The sequence below is a fragment of the Diabrotica virgifera genome, chromosome 8 (assembly GCF_917563875.1).
Source record: "Diabrotica virgifera virgifera chromosome 8, PGI_DIABVI_V3a".
Lineage (NCBI taxonomy): Eukaryota > Metazoa > Arthropoda > Insecta > Coleoptera > Chrysomelidae > Diabrotica > Diabrotica virgifera.
The window spans coordinates 30,243,275-30,269,806 of NC_065450.1; the positions used below are offsets into that span (position 1 = coordinate 30,243,275).

The 26,532-nt window shown below is 33.7% G+C and overlaps 1 protein-coding gene across 4 annotated transcripts in view; it reads right to left on the reverse strand.

The window, feature by feature from the left end:
* The window catches only part of LOC114338271 (uncharacterized), a 410,991-nt gene that overhangs the window by 96,128 nt on the left and 288,331 nt on the right, over positions 1-26,532 (reverse strand). For all 4 annotated transcript variants that reach the window (XM_050659371.1, XM_050659372.1, XM_050659373.1 and 1 more), the window contains one exon: positions 14,808-15,339. In XM_050659371.1, the coding sequence (XP_050515328.1) occupies positions 14,808-15,144 (337 nt within the window). In that variant the 5' untranslated portion in view covers positions 15,145-15,339. The remainder of the gene's footprint in view (positions 1-14,807; positions 15,340-26,532) is intronic.

The following is a 26,532-nucleotide window of genomic DNA, read 5'->3' on the forward strand; positions in this document are numbered from 1 at the left end:
TCTAGTTTTAGTATTTGTTAATCCTTTTATTATATATAAAGTAAGATAAAACAAATAATTAAATTTACATCAAAGTGTCGGTCTTACAAAAATATTGTACGCCACGCGACCGAAAATTAGTATTTTTCAGGTCTCAACAAGCTTCCAGGGCTCGCCTGCGGCTCGCCCTGGAATCTACTTGGCTCGACCTGAAAAACACCACTTTCAATCTAGTTTTTATTGAGATTTTGATATTCTTCACGCGTAATACCGATCATTATTATTATTATTATTATTATTATTATTCTTTTTGTATAGACATGACTCTCTCTGTTTATTCAATGTGCCTCTAGTAAGTTGTCGTTCCATCGTTTTTGTGGTCTTCCCACTGATCGTCTTCCTATTGGGGAACCGTCTCTCGCTGTCCTGACTACCCTATTTGTTGTCATTCGGCTTATGTGGCCATTCCATTCTATTCTTCTGTTTCTTACCCAGTTATTAATGTTATCCACCTTGCATCTCCGTCGTATATGTGTACTATTATTATTATTATTATTATAATATGTTATTAATGTCTTGTGCACAGATATGAAAATTTGTATGGAGAAATAGGAGCGAAACAAAAAGGCAGTAGTTAAAAAATCACCATCCTGTTGTTTATAACTTCGTCGCAAATGCCGGTAAACTTTGACCTCTAGGAACCGCTCGGAATTAAACTTTTTTTCTTTAAAACAAGCGTCTTGCCGAGTCCTTTCTAATATCGTTTTTTTAATTTAATCTAATGGTTGCCGAGAAATTTTTTGATAAGCCAAAAACTTTTTCATAACTTTAAAACATTGCTGAGGCCGCGAAAATAGTTCAATTTCAATTCTGTAAAGTACCTTAGGTATATTGCCTTTTATACAAAATCACAGTTATTCTGGTGTATCATAATTATTCTGGTTATTATTGAGGCCGTAAATTTTGAATTAACAAATAAATTGTTGCTAAACTGTTTGTTTGATTGCCGTGGGCTTCTGGAAATATACTATAAAAAATGTTTTATGCCATTAAATTGTTAATTATTTTTAAATAATTACTACACTAAAATTTTAGTTGAAAATAAAAGATTTTCTTGGGAAAACCCGGATTTTCCGTGGACAATTTTAAAATTTTCGTCGAAGTAAATCGGATATTATATCTCTGTGCAGAATTAAATTACGGTAAATTTTTATTCGGGCATTCCAGGTTTAAAGTTAAAATCTTCGGTGTTACAGAGCAATACAACTGTTAAACAACTTTTTCTTATTTTTTTCTTAATTTGCCCAGAGTATATTGCGAAATGCAAAATACGCCTTAAGAATGATCATAAAGAAACTTACATAATCGTGTTTACAACAACCATGGTGTTCGTTCCCATATAAATATTGGTAATTCATTATTATTGGTCAAACAATTAGCTCGGAATGATGAGTTTGGCAATAAAACTATCACACATTAAAACAAATCGAACACACGTTTGTAATTTGTATGATAATTTAAATACCAACATATGACCCAAAAATATTATCATTGCATGCAATTACTTCCACTACGATGTTAATATGTAAATTGCAATGCCTATGTAAATATGACTTATGTATTTTAGTAACAGAAAAATAAACAACCAGATTTTAGTGGCCAAGAAGGAAGACTGCAAGAACTATCGCTGTATTATTGTAACCAGTACCTTTAGCAGATTATGTGGAAAAACTTTAATAATAGAAAATGAATATGCACCTTTAGAGATCGAACAACAAGCAGGATTCCTAGCAGGAAGATCCTGCATCGACCACATCTTCATGCTCAACCAACTAACGAAAGTAGCCAGAGACAGAGAAATACATCTACTATTCGTCGATCTAACTAAGGTATATGATACAGTACCATTGTGTAAGTTATGGAAAGTCCTGGAAAAATCCCCTATTAATATAACTTTAATAAAAGAAATGCGAAAATTCTATAACAACATCCAAGAAAACATAAAAATCAACGACAGATTATCCGATAGCTTCATGGTGAATAAGGGACTACGACAGGGATGCAATTTATCGCCAACAATGTTTAAAATCTACAGGGTGTTTGGTAAAGAATGGGCCATAGCTTAACCTCAGGTTCCTGAGGTTAAAATAGGCCGATTTAAGTTAACTTACCTTAGTACAAAGTTTATAATAACCGAGATACAGGGTGTCAAAGTTACACTTTTTTTTATTTATTATTGAATATTTCCTAATAGGTATGAGATAACAACATGAAATTTGGTACGTGGGGGTTTTTTGGGACGAGAAAACTAAATTTCCTACCAAAAATTATGTATTGCCTAGAGGGCGTCACATACGCTTTCAGCACTCATTTATTACGTTCAATTTTTTTTATCCCCCACTCTGTATAATTTTGACATTAAAATTTTTATTCTCCTATTAGTTTTACTTAAAAAATTTATACTTTTTTCATCTTTCTAAACTCAACCGTTTTCGAGATAAATGCATTTTAAATCTGCGATACACTATCATTTTTAGCATAATATCATTATAGTTACACCCGAAAAACAACTTAAAACCATAATAATTGTGTCAGTTCTCAAATTTATGTCATTGCATCGCAAATTCCATTTGAAGAAATTTGCGATACATTTTTGGATAATTTTATGGTTTTAAGTTATTTTTCTGGTGTAACTAAAATGATATTATGCTAAATATTATGTTGCACCGCAGATTTAAAATGCGTTTATCTCGAAAACGGTTGAGTTTAGGGAGATAAAAGAGGTATACTTTTTTTAAGTTAAACTAATAGGGGAATAAAAATTTTAATGTCAAAATTATACGAAGTGACGGACAAAAAAAATTGAACGTATTAAATGAGTGCTGAAAGGCGTATGTGGCGCCCTCTGGACAACACATAGTTTTTGATAGGGAATTTAGTTTTCTCGTCCCAAAAAACCCCCACATACCAAATTTTGTGTTGATATCTCATGCGTGTTAGGAAATATTCAATAATAAATAAAAACAAAGTTTAACTTTGACACCCTGTATCTCGGTTATTATAAACTTTGTACTAAGGTACGTTAGCTTAAATCGGCCTATTTTAACCTCAGGAACCCGAGGTTAAGCTATGGCCCATTCTTTACCAAACACCCTGTATATAAATGAGGTCTTTAATAAGTGGCGGAAATCATGTTCTGGCATGGGTATACAGCTAAACGACTACTCAACACTATATTTTGCTGACGATCAGATGGTGACTGTCTAGGATAAAGATGATCTAATATTTATGACAAACCGACTGTTCCGAGAATACAAAAAATGGGGCCTATATGTCGATATAGAGAAAACTAAATACCTACATGTGTATGGGAGGACAGAAAAATGAGTTACAGCTAAAGGATGATATGGTTCTCGAGCCAAGCTCTGATTATGCATACCTTGGAACGAGAATCCAACAAAGTGGTAGGACAGAATTCGAAATAGAGGAAAGAATTATGAAAGGAAAGAAAGTAATAGGAGCTTTGAACTCACTACTTTGGTCAAAAATCATATCAAAAGGAAAGAAAACACAGCTGTACAATAGCATCTTTAAAAGCGTGGTACTTTATGGAAGTGAAACCTGGCAACTGAATAAGCGAACGGAACAGAAATTGCTCGCACTGGAAATGGACTTCTGGCGAAGATCGGCCTGCATCTCTAGAGTCTCACACATAACGAATAAATGAGTACGATATATTATGAATAGGAAAACAAACATAATAGAAGAAATCCAACAAAAAACACTCTGTTGGTATGGCATTGTACAAAGAATTTAGGAACATCGACTCCCAAAGCTGGTAACGGAATGGCAGATGCGGCTGGAAAGGTACAAACAGGACGCTATAAACCGGTGTTATACATAAAAATAAACAACCACATTTTGGTGATCAACAACTATTGGTAGCGTTATAATTATAGTTGCCAACAAATTATTGTAGTAAACCTTATCCCAAGATTAATAAAGGCTGTCTTTTGTATTTGAGTGGTATCATTAAGTTTTGGGAGGTAAACATACTGAATAGCAGGTAAAATAATTAAACGTAGATATAATATATTAACATGTATTACTTTCTACCTCAGCTTTTATTACTTTCTACATTTATTACCTTCTACCTAAAAGCTGCATAATGCTACGAATTATCTTCTTATAACTCGCCTATACTATTCACAGTTGGAACCCAGGTACTTATTAAAGAAATATCCCCCTCACTTCATAACAGACGCACACACTGGCCAAAATTCAGATCTATCCTGGAGAACAAGGTGTCTCTAGACATTCCACTAAAAACCAAAGAGGACCCTTTTCTTGCTGTGGAACAACTAACTACAAATATCCAATCAGCTGCCTGGCAAGAAACACCAACAATACAAAATAAATGCATAATAAATGACTGCCCAAGTAGTCAAAGAAAAAATTTTGCTAAAAATAAGATTGAGGAAAAGATGACAACAGACCAGAGATCCTGCTGATAAGCGTAGATTCAATAGTGCATCAATGGAATTAAAAAGGCTCATCGAAGATCTCAAAAACCAATCACTTGAGTACTACTTGGAAAATTTAGATTCCACTAAAGATAGCGATTATTCGCTATGGAAAGACACGAGAAAACTGAAACAACCCCAGAAACCGTCACCTCCAATCAGAAAATCGGACAGAGAATGGGCTCGTAGTGCACAAGAGAAAGCAAGTTGTTTTGCAGAGTATTTCTCCGAAGTATTTACTCCCAATCAAATGAATTCACATGTGGAAGTAGACGTATTCTCATTTCTTCAAAGTCCATATCAAATGAGTTTGCCTATTCCGAAATTTAAATCGTCCGAAGTCATCTTAGCTATTAATAATTTAAACGACAGAAAATCTCCAGGGTACGACTTGATCAGTGGAAAAGTGTTGAAAGAATTACCTATCAAATGCATAAAACTTATAACGTTTATATTCAATGCCATATTAAACTTAGGTTACTTTCCTGATCAATGGAAAGTGTCTCAGATAATAACCATTCTAAATCCGGGGAAACCTAAAGAAGAAACTACATCGTACAGGCCAATCAGCCTCTTGCCAATCACGTCTAAAGTTTTCGAAAAACTATTAGTAAAAAAACTCGAACCCTGGATCAAAAATCTAATTACAGACCATCAGTTTGGATTTCGGCCCCATCACTCAACGATCCAACAAGTTCACAGAGTGGTAAAACATATAAATGCTGATTTTGAGGCCAAAAGGTACTGTTCAGCGGCATTTCTTGACGTTAGGCAGGCATTTGACAAGGTATGGCATGAAGGCCTCCTATACAAGCTAAAAAGGACATTACCGCACAGCTTTTACATTCTTCTTGAGTCATATTGGTCAGGTAGGTGTTACTTTATTAAATACCAAGATGCAATTTCTAAACTCTATTCTATCAAAGCTAGCGTACCACAGGGTAGCGTGCTGGGACCAACTTGTATCTCTTGTTTACCGCAGAGATACCTCCAACTCTTCAGGAACCACTAGAGGAGAGACCACCTACAGAAGAAATGATGCTAGGAACATTTGCCGATGATACTGCAATCCTATCCTCACACACAGACCCTATTTATGCCTCGCATCTCCTTCAAGCGTATCTAGACAGAGTACAAGTTTGGTTTTGTAATGAAAAATTAAAGTCAATGAAGGAAAATCTATTCATGTTACATTAACAACACGAAGAGGAACTTGTCCTCCTGTAACCTTAAACAATCACCAATTACCATCAGTCAACGAGGTAAAATATCTTGGTATTCATTTGGACAGAAGTCTCACATGGAGGAAACATATCTGGACCAAGAGAAAGCAACTAGGTCTCCAATTCAGAAATATGTATTGGTTAATGGGCCGTTCATCAAGACTATCTTTGGATGATAAATTTCTGCTCTATAAGGCAATACTTATGCCAATCTGGATATATGGATTGGAACTATGGGGAACAGCCAGTCACTCCAACATCGAAATCATCCAACGCTTCCAATCAAAAACCCTCAGAACCATCACTAATGCACCTTGGTATATCAACAACAGAATTATTCATCGAGACCTTAAAATGGATATGGTACAAGAAGTCATCACAAAACGTAGCGCTGCATACATTGCCAAGTTGGAGGATAATGAAAACCACTTTGAACTTAACCTCCTAGACAATTCCTAAGAACAGCGTAGGATAAAGAGGTTCAAACCACTGGACTTACCATTTAGAGTAAACTTTTAAACTAATTAGTTGGTAGTTATAAAATGTAATTATTTTCTACACAACTTTATAAAAATTGTACTTTGATTTTACCAGTAGGTAAAATCTTTCTTGTCCTTAGTCAATGTAATTACTTTTGTTTATTTTTGACACTCAACAGATTGCAAAATACTTTTAAATTAAATAAAAAAAACTTTTACCTGTGCTGGAAACTTAACGACACCACTCAAATGAAAATGACTTTGTAATAAGTTAGAGATAGGGTTTTCTGCAATAATTCGTAGGCAGCTATACGTATTTAAAAGTGAAATAAAGAAGGAAAGTGAATTCAAAATACAGGAAAAATAAAGAAAAAAGACGAACAGTTTATTGTCCTCCTTTATTCACTATCATCAATGGCGTTACAACTCTTTGTGAGTCTTTGCCGCGTTTATTATTGCCTTCAATGTTTGTCTGTTCTGTGTCACTATATCCCATTGTCTCACTCCCATTTTCTACAGATCTTCTCTGCATCTTTCCATTTTTTCTAGGCCGTCCTACAGACCTTCTCCTGTCTAGCTTTCCCAAAATATACTGTTTATAAGGCGATTGTCGTTACTGCGTATCACGTGCCCTGCCCATCTGAGTTTATTGGCCTTTATATACAGGGTTGCGAAAATGTCTGGTAACGCGGTAATTTCTCGGAAATCGCTAGAACGATTTTTATAAAATTTGGTGGGTAAAGGTCTTCTAATGCGGCCGATATTGTAGTGGTAATTACATTGTTGTCAAATCTTCCGTTTTTCTGGAAATCTAATCATCTTTCTTATTTCAAATGAAATACCCTGTATATTTTTTGCGTTTTGCAGTCATTAAGAAATACTGAGTATTTTTCATGTTATATTCCCTATACCTAAATGCCATAATTTCGGTGTTATTGCTATACATAACATTTATTATCAACTATTTTCAATGGGAAATAAGCCACAATTTTACCATTGAAAATAGTTGATAATAAAAATGCCACAAGGAAATAGCTTCAGAACAATAACATTTATTAATTTTTTTTAAACAAATTACAAAAATCAATTTTTTCGGCCCGGGTAGATATTATTTTAGGTTCTTTGGATCATTGGAAATAAAAAAAGGTCTTTTATAGTTTTCCTCTAAAGTTAAACATTTTCAAGTTATATACAATTTAAAACTGAAAAAAATGGAAAAATAACGATTTTCTAGGCTTAAAAACACAAGTAAAAAAATACGATTTTTGAAGCTACGAAGTAGCTAAATTCAAGTTCAAACCTTATGTTATCAGTTACCGAAAAGCAGTTTGGTCTTGTTTTATTTTAAAATATTGTTTATTAGTTGTGAATGCAGCCCGATCGCCCGGCCTCTCTTATGCACTTCATTAATAATTAAAAAACAATGTTTTACAATAAAACGTTCCAAAAAATCTTATAGGTAGCTGATATAAGAAGGTTTGAGCTTGAATTTGAGTACTTTGCTATTTCAAAAATTATTTTTTACTTGTGTTTTTGAACCTTGAAAATCGTCATTGTTCGTTTTTTTTTCAGTTTTAAATTGTTTATAACTAGAAAACGATTAACTTTAGAGAAAAATTACAAAAAACCTTTTTTGTTTCAAATTATCCAAAGAACCTAAAATTATGTCTAGGCGGGCCGAAAAAATTGATTTTTATAATTTGTTTCAATTTTTTTTTAATAAATGTAGCATTAACTCCTAAATTATGGCATTTAGGTATAAGGAGTATAAATAACACGAAAAATAATCAGTATTTTTTAAGGATTTCAAAACGCAAAAAATATACAGGGTGTTTCATTTGTAATAAGAAAGTTCATTAGATTTCCAGAAAAACGGAAGATTTGGCAACAGTGTAATTACCACTATAATATCGGCAGCATTAGAAGACCCTTACCCACCAAAATTTATAAAAATCGTTTTAGCGGTTCCCGATAAATTACCGTGTTGCCAGACTTTTTAGCAACTCTGTATCTATGTAGATTTCACCTTTCCGAAAAGGGACCTTAATTCGTTATTGTATCTGCGCCTTCATTACGTTTGTCACCGCTGTCTCCGCAAGGACCACATCATTCGAAGGATTTTACGTTTCCGCACCAGCAATTTATTTACTTCTCTTTTGATAGCGTTCATATTTCGCTTCCATACGCTACTGCTGGTCGTATTATGGTCTTATATATCTGGATTTTTGCACCTCGTGAGAGAAATTTTGACTTTATTAGATGTTACATTGCAAATAAAGATCTGTTTCCTGCCATTATTCGTGTTTCAAGTTCTCGATCTATTTTGTTGTCATTGGTGATTGTTGCTTGTAGATATTTAAATTCTTTAATTATTTCAAAGCAGTTCCCCCTTTATTACATCCTTTAAATACACATTTATACCGCTATGTCATGATTTGTTTTTTTCCCTCTATGGAATATTTATTTGATATCTTCATATTCTTTGATTCTATGTGATCTCTTAATGTTTATCTGTAGTGTCTTCGGCATGTCATTATTTACTTCGGAGCCATAAGTTCCTACTTTCCACAATGATACATATATGTTTTTTGAAGTTATACTTCTTTAGGCGCGATTGAGAGTAAAATTTCATAATACTGCGCGCATGCGCACACAGACAGTATGGCGTTTAGTTGCCAAATCTTTCTAGTTATGTATAAATATATCGGTGCAAGAAAAGGTGTGAAAAGAATATATTAGTGTTTTTAGTAAATATATTTATTATAATTTTTGTGTCTTTGGCTTTGCCTTTTTCAGGAGTAAGATGAGTATTATTAAAACATTTTATTTTATATTTATTATACTTCACACCTTGTCTGTTTGTTACCGTGAATTGTCATTAGGTACGTCCGAACCGATACGACACAGTCGTCGTAGCGTGTTTGGTATAGCATTCGGCCAGAGATCGAGAGGTCTTGAGTTCGAATCCAGTGCAATCCTATACTTTTTTTTATTTTTTTGAAGGCGGTAAGCACAACATTAGTTTGGTGTTTAAAAAAAATTAAAACAAACTGTTTAAAGTATATTTACTTTTAAGAAATCATATAATAGAAGTATAACTTCTTACGTGCGTACAAAGTACACACACATTCTTTTTTGTATCTCTCGTTTTTATATTAACTGTTTTCTACAATATCTCTTTTCCATCATTGTTTTCGTCTTCAGTCAGTTTTATTCTCGGATTTTTATTCTTTTGAGTCCCTAATATTTTTTCTATATACAGCGTTCTTTGTCAACTTGGTCATTCTGAAACAATAGAGTTACTATTCAATTATTGAGCCAGTATTTAAGGTCCGAAACTGGATAAATTTCAAAAAATATCAGGGGACGACCAAATCTTCGACTCACTTGTTAACTTGAAAGTATTCTTTACGTCTTTTCTTTCTTTACTCTTACGGAACTAATATTCCTTTTCTACAATTTACTTACTGCATTTAGATGTTGTGTATGGTTCAGTTCAAGATATCCCAGAGTTTGTTAATTGGAATAGTAGCATATGCGATTCTAAGATATATAAATACCATATTTAGAAGGCTACCATACTATGAACTAGTTGAATGGACACCAAGAGCCGATAAACGTAGCAGAGGAAGATCACCAACACAATAACAAGACGACTTACGAAAGACAACAAAAAACTGGATACAGAACGCATAAGATAGAACACTTTGGAGGTAAACAGGGGAGGCCTATGTCCAGCAGTGGATCGAGAGATGCTGATGATGATGATCATACTATGTATATCTCATGTATTGGCTTTTCTATTATAGGTGAGGAAATAAAACATTACACCTATAACTTTTTTTAAGTACGACGATCGTTATGAAAACTTTTGCATTTGATTCGGGAAAGTTCCAGGAAAAAAGTTGACCTGTTGGTATGAGGGACAAATGAATGAATTTTTTAGTACTTGGTAGTACTTGTACACAGTCTTGTAGTAATTATTTGAACAGGAAAACAACTAAGAAAAGTAGGCAAATATGTCAAATAAAAATTAGTAAGGTCTGATAACTGCATGTGTTTTATTACTCTTAATCTTATGCAAAATAATTTTATAAGATATATAAATTTCTATCTAATAACATAAATAAAGCTAATAAAAGGAGGGGAATAATTATCTGAATAGTTATATTTACGCCAATACAAGTCGCCCACATAATCGTAAATGACTTCTGTACACTGTCCACACGAATGACTTTCACATCGGCTGAAGATAATTAAACTTTATTTAATATAGTTTTTATATCTAGCGGTTCATTATGACTATATCATTACACTTTCTCCAATACGATTACAAACAGAGGCTATTTAAGTGACCAAGAACACAGTCATTCCATTAGAATAGAAGACACTTTCTATGTTACCTTAGGTTTTGCTAATTGCTATTTATTCAAATTCGATACATGTATTGTATTGCAATTATAAGTGAAATCACATATTTTTATGCATACCGTAACCAAAAAGAAAAGTTTACTTTTATGCTATTCTATTGTCTGTTTATTTCGTACAAGAATACTTAAACAGCTGTCCTATAAGAGGGACATCTTCCTTGGACGCGATTCTTAAATAATTTACAACGTAATGTACTTACTAACATCCAATGTGTTAGTAAAGTTAGTAAAGTTAGAAAGTGTGAAATTCCCATTGCCTGCGCGAACAGTGAAGTGAGAACGCACATACAAACGGTCTGGACCGTCAGTGCGAGTGAGAGTTCCGCCGTAAGACGACTGCGCATCATGAGCGTGGTTATTTTCACACTTTCAGCTATGTTTGGTGAACTGTATGGAGACATCTGGAAGGATGACTTATCAGACGAGCGAGGAAAAGATTTCTCGAGAAAGATCGCCTACGCATTACTGAAGTTGGGCGTTTCCGTTTTTCTGGAACGTTCACGACCATGGCTTGTATTTTTGTATTCAATATAAATAACGATGGCATTTTTAGGAGTAGTTAGTCTGTAAAATAACTTAGTCTGTAACTTGTAGAAATAAATTCGTATAAACAAATCCAGAGTATTATTTTAACCGTAAGCACGCTACAATATGATGCGCAGCGTTTTGTCTAGGCTTCACTACACTTTACTGAACATCTCTCTAAAGGTATGCTTTAAGCAGTTTGATGTAAGGGTAAGGTAGGTTTTTCTTAAATCGATAAAGGATTCCTGTGTGCCACACCTTGTCAAAATTATTGGCTGTTTTCGAGACTAGCTCTAAATGAACTAGGTCTGAAAGGGTCTAAAAAGACATTTTTAATTTAATTGTTAGTGGCGACAGTTTCCTACGAAAAATAGAGATGCCCTTGTTAATTTTACATCAAAATAAATTAATGGTTTCATTCTAATTATTCTGCAAAACAAATGGTTATTTTGGGTCAACAACAATAATCAACACGTGTAGTAATCATCATTTTTTTTGTCGAAAATATGCACAATAATTAACAGGTTAATTTATTGGTTTTCATTCAAGGATACTCAACGTAGGTATGTATTAACAAAACAAAAAAAATATAGTCATCTACAACAATACTTTCCACCAAAAAACCTTTCAGAGCTTTAGTTATATTTGTTACAATAGTCCAAGTAATGAAGCTTAAAATAGGACAAAACCTCGCAATTTTTACAGAATGGATCGATTTACTTGAAAAATTGAGAATAAGTAGTGGATAGTCCAAGGATTAAAATCTATATCATGCCGAAAGGCGCTTTTACCATGGGGGTGGTTGCCACCCCATCTCAGGGGTGGAAATTTTTTATTAAATTTTAATCACAAAAGTTGGTAAAAACATTCATTCTTAGCAAAAAACTTTGTATACATTTTTTTAATAAAATTGATACTTTTCGATTTATTCGCTATCGAAAGTGTTGGTTTTATATCGAAACAATCAATGTTTTTAATAACTTTTCTGTTAATCAGCCCTGTGATGGATGACCGAAGTTATCGTTAACGTAAAGTTATCCTGTAGTTATGTTATAACCATCGAATTGGTGTGATGTATCATACTTAACTTAACTACTTGCGTTATTTCTTGACAGTTCTTGAGTTATCTGGTTACTTTATAACGCGACGTTAAACCTCAAGTTATGACATAACTCTGTAGTTATGCAAGGTTAGGTTCATCTTTTGACTTGTTTTTAGACAGAAATCAAGTGAATTTAGAAGCTAGTAATTTAATAATTAAGAATAGAAGGGTAATACAATTTTAAAAATTATACAAAAATCAAATCGAGCGATATAAGTTGAAATTTTATTTTAAGTACCTACTGAGCTTTCTATCCAGAGTTGCCAAATGATATTTTATAAATCCCCCACTTAGAAACTGAAATTCCCTGAATATGAAGCTCAAATACCCCAAAGTCCCCAAATTTAAATTGTTCCCGCATTTTAATAATTATTAGTCAAATGAAGAGAACAGTAAAACAAAATTCATACTACAATATCAACGAGGGCCATGGAAATAATTCATAGTTCCTATCGTCTTCGATTATGTGGGAGTATAATATACAGTTCTGTGTTCTATGTACATTCGCAAATTTAATTTACCCCCTTAAATAACCCCTTAAAATCATCCATAATTTTCCGCCCCCAAAAAATCCCACTACAATTTCTGCTTAGAAAAATTTCAATAGACGCTTTCAAATTAACCAAAAATTTTGGGAAAATACACCAATCTGGCAACCCTGTTTCTATCTACCGTTTGAAAGCAACTTAGAAACACCAAGGAACCCAAACAGCTGTTTGCTGTTCAGTCATCGGCGGTAGCCGACGACGGGTATGTTCGGAACAATCTCTCGCGCTCACTCCAACTTGTACTATTTGTACATAAGGTTCTCTTTGTTACTTCAAAATTTGTTCCTCAAAACTTCTTTCTAATATAACGTTGATGATATAACTATCTCATAACTGCGACCGATACATCACACCAAATTTTACCTATATAGTTATGGGCACGTTATTCCTGAGAGTTATCTTAACTTTAACTCAAACGTTAAACTTAACTTCGGTCATCCATCACAGGGCTGAATAACTCCAAAAGTATTCGTTTTATCGAAACAACTTTACTTAACAAAAATGTACCTTTTGAAAAAATAAACAAAAACATGTTTTTATATTTTCTTAAGACCAATAGTAATCGAGCTATACTTTATTATATGTTGGCTCTTCTTCATCAAATGCTAAATTTTGTAGTTTCAAAGTCAAAAGACGAGAAAACAATGCATTTTTCGACGACAACTTGTTCAAACTAATTTAAAGTATTAAAAAAATCTATCTCCAGAAATAAAAAAAAGTCTCTAGCTCAAAAATTAAGTAACTAATAATGAAAAGAATGTCAGTCCCTATTTGTTTCAGCAAAAAAGTGATTGGAAGCAACCCCCTAATCACCACCCTAATTAAAGTTAGTCATTGACCTTATTTGGTCCTTTTTTATTTATGTATTATTAATAGGTTCTAGAAGTTTCACCGGCTTAGAATGAATAGTTTTTAAAAAAATTGAGTTAAAAGCAAATAACGAATTTGTGTAGTTTGGAAAAAATTGCATTTTCTTCTGAATAGCAAGATTAGCATCAGAGATACGAAAAAATGTTTAATACGAAATTGTAGCAGATTTAATTTCCAAAAACCTGGTTTGTAAAAATTTTTTTCTACGGCAAAAATTGAGTGAGCTATCGACAATTAAAACTTGTAATAACATGCAAAAACCACCTTTACCAACTCCTTCAAAGTCACCTCTTTTTGCGACTGAGGATTTTGACAAGAACTAATATTAATAACCTTATAGACCTTATAAAAACCTACAAAATTCTTTTTTACCAAACTCCTAGGATCAAAATTAAAAATGTTAGGGTTAAAAATCAATTTATTTATTTGAAAAAAAAGGAGAAATCCAATTGGAAGCATAATAATGTAAGTTAGGGGTGTTTTTATTCATTGGCCTTATTCATTCTTATTTATTTATGCATTATTAATAGATTCTAGATGCTTGACTGGCTTAGAATGATTAGTGAGTTAAAAGCGAATAACGAATTTTTGTAGCTTGGTAAAAATGCCATTTTCTTCAGAATATAAAGATTAGCATCAGAGATACGAAAAAATGTTTTAATATAAAATTGTAGGTTATTCAATTCTCAAGAACTTGGTTTAAAAAAAATTTTTCTACGGCAAAAATTGAGTGAATCGTAAATGAGTATACCTATCAAAACATTGATATTTTCGATATAAAACTAACATTTTCGATGGCAAATAAATCGAAAACTGTTAATTTTATCAAAAAAATATAGAACATTTTTTGCTTAGAATGAATGTTTTTACCAATGTTTGCGGTCAAAATATAATAAAAAATTTCCACCCCCGAGATGGGGTGACAACCACCCCCAAGGTGAAAGCGCCTTTCCGCATCATATAGATTTTGATCCTTGGTCTATCTACTACTTATTTTCAAATTTTTAAGCAAATCTATACATTCTGTAAAAATTGCGAGGTGAAAAGCTTCGGTTCCTGGCCTACAAGTTGTGTTATAAGTTATAACTATATAACCTCATTTTAAGTTAAAAACAAGAAAAAACTCACCTTTCGCCCATCCAGTAACAACGTTTCCCAAATAGGCCACCCTATAGACCGGGTCTGGCTTCGAAATTGTAGCACTTCCATACTTCTTCAATCTAAGCCTATTCAGTAAACACTTAATCGCCTTCTTCCCTCTGTCTTTCTGCAACTCCTTTCTAGGCATTTCACTATTCAAAGTTTCTATGGATGGTACCTTCTTCAAATCCGCCGGTACTTTCGGCGGCAAAATAGCGCCGTCGACGGTATCTTGGTCGACGCGCATCTTCTCCTCTCTCTCCCGCGCCGCGACGTACATTTGCGTCTGGGTTAGGGTAATGTTGATATCACTTGACATTAACATAATTAAAATAGTACACTTTTAAACTTCTTTGAGACGTTTAACCACTTCCCGAGAAGTACTTCCGACAAGTACTAAGTCACAGTACACTTATTTCCACGACAGGTGTTCGAGTCGTTGGATAATAATTACATGGTGGACGTTGACTGAAGTCTTTCTACTGCCTTTTCATGCGGGATTGTCCGTCTGCTAGCAATTCTGAAACAATAGTTAATGCATGAGTTAGCTTGAAATAATATTTGGTATAAGATTAAAATATAAATTGCATTTATAGTCAATGGAATAATATGTATAATATATATTTTTCAATTTTGATATATGAGCAGGAATTCCAATAAAACTTTGAGTATCTTAGTAAACGAATAATATGGTATGAATGAACAGTATGAAGGTGATTTCTACAGGGTTGATAATGGTTTTGAGCGAGATATGATTCTGTATTCAAAATAAACAAAATAACTGTGATAAACTAGAAATTCAACATAGTGAAAAATGTTAACTAACAAAACAAAGATTCAGAACAGGTATATTCCCCAAACAGGAAAAATTAAATAAAAACTACAGAAAACTGCACAGGTATAAACTACAAGAACTAATTAATTAATCAGAGCATAAAAGATAAGTTTGTAAACCTGATACTGATTGCTTCCTATTATTTTTGTATTTGACTTTGATTATAAGTGATTTAAAAAACGGCGTTTGTTGCTAAAAATCCGTCCAAATATAATCAGCGTGCGGTCCATTCAATTTTCGTGTACTCAAGATTTGCAGTCATTGCAAATTCATACGCGAATGCAAGTATTGTTTGGAGGAACATGTTTTACGAATCCAACTGCCAAGGAATGGTATCAAAAAGTTAAGATTAAAGACATGAGATAAATGATAATTCGCGACCAGCTGCATTGAGTAATGCATCAACAGACGGGAATGTGGCATGGAAGACTTGATTAGAGAAACTCATCGAATTTCATTCAGAGCAATTTCAGAAAATATTGGTGCAAGTATAGGATAAGGAGACAGTGGAGATCTGAAGAAGTTTAGGCCAATTTCCCTGTTGTCCCAAATGTACAAACTGTATATGAGAGTAATAACTAATAGGCTATCGTCGAAGCTTGATAGCTATCAACCGGTAGAGCAGGCAGGATTCTGAAAGGGTTACAGTATTATAATATATAAAATTTAATAATTATTATAATTTAAATTATAATTTAAATTATATATAAAATTCAAATAGATGAGAATACCAAAGCTGTACCAATCAACAGAGGAGTTCGTCAGGGAGACGTTATTTCATCAAAGCTGTTCACACTGGGACTTGAAGACAAATACATGGATTAGAAGTAAAACCAAAGTAAAAGACGCAGGAGAACATGCTGCCAAATTAAAACGGAGCTTCGCAGGACACAATGCCCGACTGAAGGATAAAAGACGGAATCACGAAATACAACAATGGAGACCGTGGTTAGGAAGAAGAAGTAGAGGAAAGCCACAAATGAGATGGGCCGATGACATAAAGAAGTTTGGAGGACACAACTGGAAACAGGTGGCGTAAAACAGACAACACTGGATTGAATTAGGGGAGGCCTATGTCCAAAGTTGGATTACTGAAGGCTAAAGAAGAAGAAGAAGATAGTATCTGTCCAGAGTATTGCACACAATGTGGGTTACACATAAACTTGTTGACAGCAAAATTTCTTTCCGATGGCCTTTTGTAAGAGGACCAACAAAGCTTGCATATGGGTTTATCTTTGCAACATCTCACGGAGTACAGACAAAACGATAATAACTTTCTTCGTTCAATAATTGCTGACGAAGAATCTAGATGTCATTATTATCTTATATTATGTTGCCATCAAGCCATAAGGTGAAAACTTCCAGATAAGCTCTTAGATATTATCATTCTTCTGCACGACAATGATTGGTTTTATGTTGCCAAAGTAGTGAAAAAGGGATGGAGGACATTATAGCATTCACCCTATAGCCCCGATATATCGGATTATGATTTTTATATTTTTGGGCCTTTAAAAAAGGCGCTAAAAGACTCCAGTTTTACAGTTTTCAGTCTGTCAGTTAGTAATGCTGTAAAAGAATTCTTGGAGCAACAGCCACAAGAATTCTTTAAGCAGAATAGAGATCGGTTGGTGAAAAATTGGATATATAGGAACTTTTATTGTACTGGTAATTATTTGGAGGTATATTTAACAATCAATTTTCTCTGAGCCAAAGATGTGGAAAAGGAAAAAGGGACTACGCCAGGCAGAAGCTCTATCATGCATCTTGTTCAACATCGTACTCGAGAAAATAACGAGGGACACAACAGTCAATACTCGAGGAACAATCATTAATAAAAGCGTGCAAATACTAGCATTTGCAGATGATGTTGACATAATCGCAAGATCAAGAAGAGAAATGATAGAGGCATTCAATCAAATAGAACGAGCTGCACAAAATAGTGGCCTTAAAATCAACCAGAACAAAACAAAATATATGCAGGTAAGAAAAAATACAGAAATAAGGCCGCAACAAAATATAACAATAGGAGAATAGGAGAATACAACATTGAGGGGGTAAAAAACTTTACATACTTGGGATCCCTAGTCACGTCTGATAATAACGTAGCGAAGTAAGTGAAGAGGCGAATATTTATAGCCAATAAAAGTTGCCATGGCTTAATTCGGTAATTCGGCAACTAAGATCAGATAACGTCGCAAGGAAAACAAAATGCCAAATATACAAAACCTTAATAAGACCGGTACTCATATACGGCTCAGAAACCTGGACACTCACTAAAAGAGAGGAAACATTGATAGCCACCTTTGAAAGAAAAATCTTGCGACACATATATAAGGGCACAAAAGAAAACGGAATTTGGCGAAGAAGGTAGAACTTTGAACTATACGAAATATACCAGGATCCGGATATCATAACATTCATTAAAATAGGACGGCTGCGTTGGATGGGACATGTAGAAAGAATGGAAGAAGGCGAAATACCAAACAAAATATTCAAACAGATGCCAGTAGGAAAAAGAACAAGAGGAAGATCGAAGCTGAGATATTTAGAACAAATAGAAAATGATATAATAACCTTCAAAATAAAAAACTGGAGAAAAAAAGCACGAAACAGATCAGAATGGAGAAGAATCCTGGAACAGGCCAAGACCCAGAAAGGGCTGTCGAGGCAGTGATGATGATGATGAAAATGTGTTTCATTTGAACAAGCCTCGTATATATACATACTACAATATATTATATATTTAGCAACTATAAGTATTAAAATATTCTAGACCAATAATCAAGCTTGACATTTCCGTTTTTCTGTAACCTTATTTTTTACGGAAGAGTAGCTCCAAAGAATTCAAGGTTATTCAATATGACCTTTTTTTAAATTCGACGAGTAATTAGCAGTTGATTGTAATTGAATTTTTTTTTATGAATTTCTTTATATTTAAATAAAATGGAAAAGTATAAATATAAAACAATACCACTAGAAAATACAACGAAATACCTCCGATATGGTAAAATAAAACGATTAAATTTGAATTTTTGTTGTCATCGAATACTCATGAAATTGGATTGAAATGTCTTAACTCTTTTACTTATATTTGGCTCTATGCCTGTTCTTCTCCGATCTTAAATATTACATATATTGTTTATCTCTCCTATTAAGTGGTTCCCATTTTACCTCCTAAATGTACTTAATCTTCTTCTTCTTTTTGTGTATATGTTACAGTTCAAGTTGATTATCCAGTTGGAGTTGACTCCAACTAGTTGGAGTCAACTCTAACGGCTGGTTTCAGTAAAAGTTGATTATAAATATAAAATGAAGATTTATATTCAACATCTACTAGTAAAAGTAGACTCCAACTAGGAAAAGTATACTCTTCCCAATGCCATTTAGTAAAAGTTGATTCTGATTAACACAAACAGTCGATTCTAGAAATTAAATGTTACTGAATATGTTCAAATTAGTCTAGGCTGTATCGTCGCCCCCGTTAGGTAAATTACTCCGATTCGATTTTTTTTGCACAAACTTACTCAAAAAGAGGTCCTTATAACAAATCTACTGGGTGCCAGGCAGTACTTTGATCGATAAATTGTTTTTTAAACATTTTTTTAGACAAATTCACAAAAATAATTTTTTCACTTTGAACAATTTTTTTTTAGATCATTTGGGTTATTCTGAACAAAAAAAGGTATTTTGTGATTTTTCTCTAAAATTGATTGTTGTCGAGTTATCCGCGATTTAAAATTTGAAAAATGCGAAAATAGCCATTTTCAAGGCTTAATAACTCGGTTAAAATCCATTATTATGAAAGTCAGAAAGTGACCAAATCAAAGTTTATAGCCCCTTCTACAAGATCCAGCAGAAATTTTTGACACTATTTTATTACTAAGCTTTATCTTTAATTATTAACAATGAGCGCTAAGTGCGTATTAGGCGACCGTCAATGGTGAGTGCTAAAGAGATGCACCATTCCAGCTATCCAATGGTGAATCTCACTCGCACTCACATTGACGGCGCCTCAATACACGGTTAGCGCTCATTGTTGATAATTAAAAATAATTTTTTATTAATGAAATAATGACAAAAATTTCTTCAGGATCTTATAGAGGTAGCTTTAATCTTTAATTTTTTTAGTTTCTGACTTTCATAATATATAATATCGTATGGCATTTTTGCCTTTCGGACAGTTCCGGCGCCAATTACATCTTTAACCCTGTTTCAAGTAACTAGTGTCGATGTACACTAGCCCAGGGGGACCGACTGCTTAACGTGCTCTCTGAGACACGGTGAGACGGCTCGTGTCATTATTGAAACTGAAAATGGTTTGTCTTTAGCAGGGCTCGAACCCACGTGCACTGGCGTATGAGGCCAGCGATTATGCCGTTACTCCACGGCCGCTCGCTCGACTTTCACAATAATTATCCTTAACCGAGTTATTAAACCTTGAAAATGGTTATTTTGGCGTTTTTCAAATTTTAAGTCGCTAATAACTCGACAACAGTCAATTTTAGAGAAAAAAAGGCCCAACGGATTTAAATAAAATTTGTACGAAGTGAAAAAGCTATATATTTTTGCGAATTTGTTTAAAATCATTGTTTATCGCCAAACTTCACTAAAATCATTCATTATTGTACTCATTTGCCCTCATTTTCGGCAGTAAAGTAACACTTTGTTGTATTGAAAGAAGAATGTTATTTTACCTGCCGCGATAATTAATCAAATTAACCGAGATTGAATGAAAGTGGTCAATGGCAGCAATCGATTATTTATTTGAGTGAAATTAAAATTTATTTACTTTAATTATTAAAAATATTGTACAAAATTTATCTTATTATTAATAAAATTTATGTCAAAAAGTAAAATTCTGTAGTGTTTCGCAATTATACGATGGTTAAGAGCACAGATATAGTAAGTCCACTTTTTGCTGATTTTAAGATAACATTATAAAAATATTCAGTAGATTCAAATATTCAATGATTGTAAATGGGTTAAACGGCCTTGCCAAAATATAGTATTTCCCATTTGTACTAAAAACCGACTTGCACAGATATTTTATGTCCGTTTGGAAGTGCACAAGCATAGTATGTTTTGGGACATACAATGTTAGTGCTCACGCGATCAAACTTATCATGGTTGTAAATATTATTTGACCGGACATGCAGTAACATGCGCCTTATGTTGTATGTCCATACACATTTTCAAAAAAAATATTTTTTAACCTAATAATACATAAAATTTTAAAAAATATCTACATTAAGCTAATAATGATACCCGAACTTATTACCCAAACATTATGATATATCGGTATATCAGCAGTATCAAACAAAAAGTAACGCGAAAACTTCAAAACGTTCTCCTCAACAATTAAGATATTTGGAGATACTATATTTGCGCTCTTAACCATCGTATATTCATACAAAATAAATCAAAACTTTACAGATTTAGTAATTAGGTAGGTATACAATATTGATAACTATCGATTAAACATCAAAACCGGCCATCATGCAAAAGTCATCTGTCATTACTGTCATTACTGTCATACGAATTTTTTATTTCGTCTAAAATTAAAAAAATTTCCTCAAAGTTGTAAGTAAGTGTTAATGTTTTTTATGATTAACGATACAATTATGTACGCACCACCTCAATACTCTTTATCGAACGCGTCTGTTCCTCTGCTCGTAATATCAGACTCGTTCGATAAAGATTCACTTTACTGACTGACTTTACTGAAATTGGTTAAACAATTTTTCGACCGCGGTACCGCGTGACACCCTGTGTATTTGTTATAAGGATTGTTATACGGATGTACATATTTCTTTGAGTAAGTTTGTGCAAAAAATCGAATCAGAATAATTTACCTAACGGGGGCGACGTTAAAGACTATACCTACTAATAAGTAGTTGAAACGGTCAAAACAAAGAAACGCACACTCATCAAAAATGCACTTGAGATTCTCGTATAATCAACATTTACTGAATCGATCCAGGAAGAGTCAACTCCAACTAGTAAAAGTTGATTTAAATTTTTAAAATCAACTTTTACTGCTCGTTTCAGTTGGAGTTGACTCCAACTAGTTGGAGTCAACTCTAACTGAGAATCAACTTGAACTGCAACATATATATGAGTCTGTCTGTTTTCTAAACGTGTTTCCAGTAAGTAGTCGTTCCATCGTTTTCTTGGTCTTCCCACTGATCGTCTTCCTATTAGGGAACCGTCTCCCGCCATCCTTACTACCATATTTGTTGTCATTCGGCTTATGTGGTCATTCCATTCTACTCTTTTGTTTCTTAACCAGTTATCCGTATTCTCCACCTTGTATCTCCGTCGAATATCTGCACTTCTAGCTCTGTCCCAAAGAGTCTTACCATCGATTTTTTGAAGGATTTTCATCTCTGCTGTTTCTAGCATTATTTTTGTACTCGCTGTGTAAGGTCGTGTTTCTGCCGCATTATTGGTCTGATGACTGTTTTGTAAATTCTGACTTTCATTTCTTTTCCGATATTTTTATTTCTTCATATTGTTTTATTCAGTCAATCTGCGACTCTGTTTGCTCTGTTCACTTGATCTTCCACTTCTGTTTCGAGTTTTCCATAGTGTGATGCCTAGATATTTAAACTCCATCACTTGGTCTATTATACGACACTCCAGCTCTAATTTACGTATTATTGGATTTGCTGTTATAACCATGCATTTTGCCTTTTTTGGGTAAATTAACATGTACATTTGTTGGTGGTTATATTGAGTTGATTAAGCATACGTTGTAAATCATCTTACTTTGAGAGATTAGTATTGCATCGTCTGCATAGCAGATCATTTTAACTTGTTTTTCTTCCATTTGGTATCCTTTTTTAGTTATTACTTTTTTTATTTATCCATGATTAGGTTCAACAATAGAGGACTCAGGATCCAATCGCCAGCTGAAATTTGGTCAGTTAGTTGATCTTCTACTTTTACTTTTATTGTCTGTTACATATTTTCGATCGTTTTAATTATTCCTAGACGTGGTGGCGTGGTGGAGCGCTGTTATATGGAAAAAATGAAATAACAATTCTTACAAACGCGGGGTGCGGAATCGATGTTACTGTGGGAAAGGATTGGAAAAGTTAATTGTTATTTTTTATATTTTTACTCTAACATCTGCCCCAACATGATCCAAATTTTGAAAAAATTTTTTTTGCATTTTTACCTACGCGGGGTGCAGTATCAATTCGCTTCTAGGATATGGATCGAAAACTTCAATAACACTTATTTCTATTTTTATCAGAATAACTGCCCCAGCGCTACTTAAATTGATCTATTTTGATCTCGCGCCAACCCCTGACCTAACGCTGCAACCAAAGAGTTATAACCTATCACAGGAGTCGACCTTCACTGTCCCACTCAATTTCAATTATAAATAAGTAGAACACAAAACAATATTGGCTAGAATTATTATAGTTTTCCACGATAAGTAGGTATATAACATTATTGAAACCTTATGAAGGCAGGAAGAACAAAGACGGTTACAAAGAGAAGCTATTAAAATTTGGTGAGGATAGCAAGAAATTGTTTGATATTGCAACTTGCAAATGTTTAGAGTTCAGAGATTGCAACTGTCCTAGCAACCAAAAAAACTGAGATGGATTTACATAGATTACACCAACAAGAGCAACGTGAAGAACAAATAATTTTGCAAATAGGGGTGGAATCCATTCCTAATACTTCTAGATTACCTACAACTTCAAAGATACGACCGAATGTTCAACAGCCAGATACATTAAACCAAAGCGGTGAAATTGAGAACTTACAATCGTAATCGATTATTTCCACTTCTTCACTCACAATGACTGATGTCACATTTCCGGTTGTTGTCAGAACATTAGATCGTTATGGGGTTTCAGATCGTGCTAGAGTAGCAATCATTTCTGCAGCTTTCCACGACATTGGTCTCATTACTGAAAACGATTCATCACGGGTTATAACAGAAATAGAGTTCGACGAGCTCGTTCTAAAGCTAGGACTACTTTGTAACTCTATTCTGACATTTCTTTCCTCGAACTCTATCGATGTAAATCAAATAATGGCTGTTGGTTGTGATGGGACTGTCGTTAACCAAGGAAACAAAGGTGGCGTTATTCGTTTATTGGAAATCAAGTTTCCACCTCCACTCCAATGATTCATATGCCAACTACACGCCAATGAACTGACATTGCGTCATCTTTTTCAACATCTAGATGGCACTAGAAGTGGACCAAAAATTTTCACAGGTCCCATTGGCAAGGCAGTTACTAACTGTGAAGTATTACCCATTGTTCCGTTTGATGCAATTAAATGTACGTTGCCTGATATTACCAAATCGACACAGGAATTAAGCATCGATACTATATCTACTACAAATATGTCAGTATATCAATAGTGGACATTGTGATGACAATTTTGTGAAAGAAAATCCTGGTAAACTAGTTCACCCTAGATGGTTGACAATGGTAATCGGATATTGAGATTATATGTCTCAAGCCAAACTCCGTCAGAAAACCTAATTATACTAAGCACATTTATTTTAACGGTCTATGCTCCTATGTGGTTCAGGATCAAGACTAGGCCAATTTGTATTTTTGGTGCCAAACATTTATATGATACGATAAAATTGTCGCGCTATTTGCCAAACCACTTGAAGAATGTTATTGTCCCAGTCATACAGAGAAATGTATTCTTTGGACATTCAGAGAATTTACTACTAGGAATGTTAGCCGACAACAGACAGTACGTCAGAGAAGTTGCACTCCGCAGAATATTGAAGATCAGAGAGACATCATACATAGGACCCTTACATATTTTCCAAGTACCTATTTTAAATATGGATGCTGATGATTACATCGATAAGATAGATTGGAAAACCAAGACAGAACCTCCACTTACGAAGAATTTAAGTACCGAAAGGATATCTCAGGCCATCATAGGCTATCACGGAAAAATTCCGTGTCACACACAATCCTCTGAAATGTGTGTCAAATTAGTTACAGAAGCAAGTGATGCCCTCTGTGCGTCACAGAGGAGAGACGGATTCATTAATAATAAGCTCAAATCATGCCCTTTGATGCCTAAATTTGATAGTAAGAAAGAATATCGTTCGCAATGAGTTTTTATGTTATTCTTTAATTTGTAAGCATATTTTTTTACTTTATATTGATTATTTTTCTTTTTTTTTTCTTCATATTATAGTCGTAATAGCTTAAATAAAGTAATAAAACATTATCGTTGACTCTATCGATTTTTTTTTACAAAATTTTATTTTTTACAAAATTCCAAAATTTCAAGAACCGTGGGGCACTTTTCAGGCTGAAAATACGAAAAAATGTCATCTAAGTTTTTCATTCGAAAATGAAAGACGCATCAATTCCGCACCCCGCGAAAATGAAATTTGAAAAAATAAATTTGCGCTCCACCCTCTCTTGTACCTCTCTTGAGTACAATAAGGAGTACGTCTTTTAATTTTATCCTGTCAAATGCCTTCTTAAGATCCACGAAATATAAATATGCCGGTTTTGGTTTCTGTCTATAGAAATGTAATATGGGTCCCTATTTACATCCATAGAAATTGTTGTTAACGTTTAAATTAAACGAATATAGAGAAAGATAAGATTTGCAATATTGCAATTAACTTATAAGTTACTAACAGCTAATTCGCTAAGGTAATAATAACACACAAATTAAAAAATTAATACATGGAAGAGCCTTGATCGTTAAAATCGCATCCGCCTGGAAGTTGACAATTATTGTAGAAATTTTAATTGGAGGTATTGCGTAAATGAGCTTTCTGTCCTTTCCCATCGTATGAAATTTCGAGTATATAATTATTCTAAAATGTTTATGACTGTAGCGGTATTATTTTACCGCCAAATATTTTTTATTTTAGAACTGTAGAACTTTTAAAAGAAAAAAATGTGGACAGTCGAGTTATACGGGTTATTGTCAATCTGTACTGGAATCAAAAAACAAAGGTTAGAATTGAAAATGTCGAAATAGAGACTATAGAAATCAAAAGAGGTGTTAGACAGGGTTGCGTGTTGTCCCCATTGCAATTTAATCTGTACAGCGAAGCTATTTTTAAGGAAACAATATCAGATGAAGAACAGGGTATATCAATAAACGGAAAAATATTGAACAACATAAGATTCTCAGACGACACGGCTATTTTTGCAGTCAGTCTAGATCTAGAAGCACTGCAAACGATTAGTAAATAGATTACAGCACGCTACGAAAACCAAGTTCATGATTATTTCTGAGCAACATCCAGTAGTAAAGCTAGATATCGAGGGAAAACATGTAGAAGGAGTGAACAACTACAACTATCTGGCAACATGGGTAAAAGAAAACAATCACCAAGTTATAGAAATCAGGACATTGAAATTACAAGAAAAGCATTTATAAAAATGAAAAAAAAATGTTAATGGAAACCTTCCTCTAGAGCTGAAAGCAGATAATATAACGAAGCTGGAAACATTTGAGATGAGGTGCTATATAATGACTTTGAAAATACCATGGATCCAACGACTTACAAATGCAGAAGTGTTCAGAAAGCTACAAAAGAATTGCGAGGTCATAAAGAACATCAAAATAAAATTTGCCATAAAATAAACGTTAAAGAATGCATGGGGAACAATAAAGACAACGAGAACAATAAAGAAGTTGCCACTAATAAGCAGAGTTAACACAACGAATAGCGCAATGGAACGTGACCTCTATAAGCGGAAAGGAAATAGAAATAACTGAAGAAATGAAAAAATGGGTATTTAAATAATGGGAATAAGCGAAACAAAAAAGATAGGAGCTGGTCACATAAATCTAAATGGGAAATGTAGTCTTTATTATTCAGGAATACCGCATGGACAGAGAGCAAAAGAA